Source organism: Conger conger, chromosome 1, assembly GCF_963514075.1.
Source record: "Conger conger chromosome 1, fConCon1.1, whole genome shotgun sequence".
In the NCBI taxonomy this organism is placed as follows: Eukaryota; Metazoa; Chordata; class Actinopteri; order Anguilliformes; family Congridae; genus Conger; species Conger conger.
In genome coordinates, this window is record NC_083760.1 from 4972846 (window position 1) to 4977307 (window position 4462).

A 4462-nucleotide genomic window follows, 5' to 3' on the forward strand; every position below is an offset into this window, starting at 1 on the left:
AAGCCGCTGGCCTTCCAGGCGTCACTGAGGGAGGGAGACCCCCCTGGAGCCCCTCTGACGCGGACGCCGGCCCCCGCGGCCCCCGGCCCTCCCCGCGGGGCCCCTACAGCTCCACGGACGCCGGCCCCCGCGGCCCCCGGCCCTCCCCGCGGGGCCCCTACAGCTCCACGGACGCCGGCCCCCGCGGCCCCCGGCCCTCCCCGCGGGGCCCCTACAGCTCCACGGCGTCGGCTCGGGGCAGCTCCCCGCGGCGGTACACGCTGACGGTCACGTGGACGGTGTCGGAGCCGTGCCTGTTGGACACGCGCAGGCTGTACAGGCCGGAGTCCTCCGCCTTCACGCCGTGGATGGTGAGCGTGGTGGCCTGCCGGTCGCTGGCGATGGTGAACTGCGCGCCCGCCACCACCTCGCGGCCGTTCTTCAGCCAGGACATCTCCGGGGCGGGGTCCCCCTCCGCGTGGCACGTCAGGCACAGCGACTAAATGGTGAACGGTAAACGGTTGGCATTTATATAGCGCCTTTATCCAAAGCGCTGTACGATTGATGCTTCTCCATTCACCCATTCATACACACACTCGCACACCGACGGCGATTGGCTGCCATGCAAGGCGCCGACCAGCTCGTCAGGAGAATTTTGGGGGTTGGGTCTTGCTCAGGGACACTTCGACACAGCCCGGGCGGGGGATCGAACCGGCAACCCTCCGACTGCCAGACGACTGCTCTTACTGCCTGAGCCATGTCGCCCGAGACAGACACGGACAGGAACAGGGACAGGGATAGAACCACATGCAAATGTGCGTGCTGACAGACAGAGTGACAGAGAGACACACAGACACCCTGCTGCCGACTTCAACAAGATATGCAGAATAGGATTTTCTGCGTGACTAGGGCGGAGAGGGGACAGTCCGGGTTCAGAGAGCAAGAAGTCCTCCCCGGGTCTTTGTTCCAGTCACCTGGATTTAGCGAATTCTTTACACCCAGGGATGAGTAAGGTGGGCCGTATCTGTTTCAGGATTTCAAACCTAACTCCTGCTCTTAGTTATTTAATTAGCCCTTAATCATTTACGTGGTGATCTGTCGTCTATAGCCGCATTCCGTGACATAAACAGCAGCTGATAAACGTTCTCGTCTAATAGCATTTTATTGCGGTTTAATTTATGCATCGCTATGGAACCAGGGTAACTGGTTTGCAGCAAAATCCTGCATACACACTGGCCCCACCCCATCCCCTGCTGTGCACAATTACACAATTTTACTTTCTGACCGCTTTTACTTTCTGACTTTTACTTTCTGACCGCTGGACTGAGAAGATTATTGGTAGAGGTATGACGCATAGGTCACGGGCATTTAATCTTATCCTAAAAGGGCCCGTGTGGGCGCGGATTTTAGTTTTAGTCTAGCACTAAGGCACCTGCTTCTACTTGTCAAGGTTTTAATTGACGACCACGATTCGTTAATTAATTGAATTAGGCAGGGCTGGGCTAAAACAAAAACCTGAAGCCAGACGAGTCCTTTTCCAATAAGATCGGACAGCCCTGCGCTAGGCCGTTACTACAGCAGCTGTTCCCTCTCATGAAACCATACAGGTAAACGCCCGGCGATTTTACAACGATGCTGGGCCCACAGGGCTGCCACTGAAAGGCCTGTCACTGGTAGTGAACCCATCCCGTGTCCTGAGCAACAGCAGTCATGGGCTGAATTAACCACGTTACGCATCTGTTGCTCCGATTTGCGTCTGACTGCTTATCCGTGTGGAGGTGTTACGCTAACAGCTCCTTCTGCTGTGACTCTACGCTGTATTTATTTAGCAGATGCACTGGCTGAGGTGTAATGTGGTAACTTAAATCAGAAAAGATCATTAAAAAACCACCTTATGCTCCATGATTGCCACCACGTCCGGGAGGCCCCTGGTAACTTTCGCTCGGTCTGAAAACAGGAGAAGAAGAAGAGCTTTAGTCCCCTTGCCGAATCGCTTGAGGGCTTGTGAAAGCTTTAGTGCGTGTGTTCAAACTCGTGTGACGCGAGGGGGTCTTACTTCTCTCTGCTATGGCTGCTTGCCTAAAGGAGACGAGAGAGAGAGAGAGAGGCACATTACATTACATTGCAGTTATTTAGCTGACGCTTTTATCCGAAGCGACTTACAGTTGATTAGACTAAGCAAGGGACAAACCCGCCGAGAGCAATGTGGGGTTAAGGGCCTTGCTCAAGGGCCCAACAGCTGTGCGGATCTTATCATGGCTACACTGGGACTTGAACCACCGACCTTGCGGGTCCCAGTTATTATCCACCTTCACCACTAGGCTGCATGCTGCCTCTGGAGTACATCCAGAGCTAGGAAATAATTCAGATGTAAAAACATTTCTTCAAACTGTCTGAGTCATTGAGAGGTAGTTTATAAATAGTGAATGAGTTACATGACATAGTTTTTTTTTTTTCTCCAAAAAGTGCAATTGCATTAGCATACTGTTAGCGGGACCTTGTCTTCTTGGATAACTTGTGCTGACACTTTGACTGTATAATGTGTGTCTCGTCTGATGAAATCACTGTGCAAGCTCAACCACTGGACTGCACAGTTTTGGAGGAAAGGGTCTGAACTCTCTCGTTGGGAGAGTAGATAAAGGGGTGTTGCATCATGGGTAAGGAACTGGGCTCGTAGGCTTGATTACCAGGTGGGGCACCTGAACCACAGGTAAAAATATACAGCACAGTAAATAAACAGATGATAATGTGAGTTGGGCCAGTCACTCTAGATAAGGGTTTCAGCAACACATAATCAAAATGTACAGAGTTGAGTTCGCAGCAGACAATGAGACCAGACAGTGACAACAACAGAATAAAACTGAGCTTACATAACAATACAGAGGGGAGGCCAAATGCATGCGCATTCATTACCAACCGATTAGTTCTCAGTCGCACAACATATTATGATGAATATTCAAAAAGGACCGGAATGAACTCTGGCGCATTAATTGCCGTTTAAATTTCAGTGTCCGTAGCCGTGCGACGCGGAATCCAGTGACTGATGACGAGGCCGACTTCTTTCCTCGTTTACGCGTCGTTGTTAGTGTTGCTACACGCCATGCCTCCCCTCCCACACCATCAATCCCACACTTCCTCACTTACTTCAGTCGCTGGTACTCCAGCATTGCATCTTCAAAAGCTTTTAGCAGCGGAAAAGACAAAATGTACACAAACAATGAAAATGCAGCCCAATAATGTGGCACATTACACTCATAAACGTGTTATGTGCCCTGAAACGGTCCATCTGCTTCAGACGGTGCTGTGATGGAAATGTCTGAAGTTTTCAGTAAATGTTTATTTAGTTATATTTTTGCTGAAATGGAAAATGTTCATTTCTGTTGCCTGGTGTAATAATTAATATATATTTGGTTTCTGTAGAGTGGATGTATCTCATGTATGGTGTCATGACGTATACTTATATTCCTCTGTTTTTCAGTAAAAAAAGTAAAGAAAATCTTTCTTCAGACAGGTTAGGCCTTAGGGATGTAGATTTCTGTGATGATGTTATGGTTGATGGCAGAGCTGACCTCTGGCATAGGAAGTCTTTGCAGACTTTTAGAACCGCTACTATTGACAGATCTGTGTTAGGCTAACTTTTACATTACATCACAGATATTTAGGTGACGCTTTTATCCAAAGTGACTTACAGTTGATTAGACTAAGCAAGGGTGGAACAATGCAGGGCTAAGGGTCTTGCTCAAGGGCCCAACTGCTGCAGCATGACCCACCAACTTCCCAGGTCCCAGTCCAGCACCTGGGCCACTAGGCTAACGGCTGCCCCACACGGGTCCCGTACCTTGTCCGGAGAGGTCCATGGTGCGCTTGTGCGTCTCCAGGCCGTCGAACATCTCCAGGAGGTACTTCCCCTTGTCGCTCTCCGTGGGGCCCAGGATGTCGATCCAGACCTTCTGCACGCTGCTCCCCGGCCGTGACCTGGCCTCCTGGTCGATCCTCTTCTCCCTGGGGGGAGGTCATTCAACCCAGCGCCCCTCGCTCGTTACAAAACCCCGGAGCTCGTCAAGCAGGATTCCTCTAGTGTGGGGAGGGGGCAGGTTATGTGCTCCTCCCCTCTCCCCTTTCTTATTTGATTCAATTAGCTAAATTAGGGGTGATTGCCGCAGCCGATTAACCGAGTGATTCAGTGATTTTCAGTTTATATTTGAATTTATAAATGAATCACCAAAACAGTCAAACTAAAAACAAGCCTTGACAGTCAACAGGTTCTTTCGCACCATTGGCGCCCATGTCAGGAAAATGTCCAGTGTTAATTCAACTCAGTTGAACCTCCCACAGTCCAAAGACATGCAGGTTAGGGACTACAGGTGAATAGTAGCTCATTAGCTAACTCTGGTGCATTTACAATGATGTGGAAACTGAAAATGTTGATTCATGTGCACTGTCCCTGATAAATAAATACATTCTGTGAGTACAATAGTTGATT

The 4462-nt window shown here is 50.1% G+C and overlaps 1 protein-coding gene across 1 annotated transcript in view; it reads right to left on the reverse strand.

Annotated features, from left to right (window-relative positions):
- Positions 1 to 211: 211 nt before the first annotated feature.
- Positions 212 to 4462, reverse strand: part of myom3 (myomesin 3) — a 76504-nt gene continuing 72253 nt past the window's right edge. Inside the window, exons 32-36 of the mRNA XM_061255471.1 lie at positions 3818 to 3981; positions 3124 to 3160; positions 2036 to 2058; positions 1871 to 1926; positions 212 to 478 (exon numbers count right to left, since the gene is read on the reverse strand). Coding sequence (XP_061111455.1) covers positions 212 to 478; positions 1871 to 1926; positions 2036 to 2058; positions 3124 to 3160; positions 3818 to 3981 — 547 coding nt within the window. The remainder of the gene's footprint in view (positions 479 to 1870; positions 1927 to 2035; positions 2059 to 3123; positions 3161 to 3817; positions 3982 to 4462) is intronic.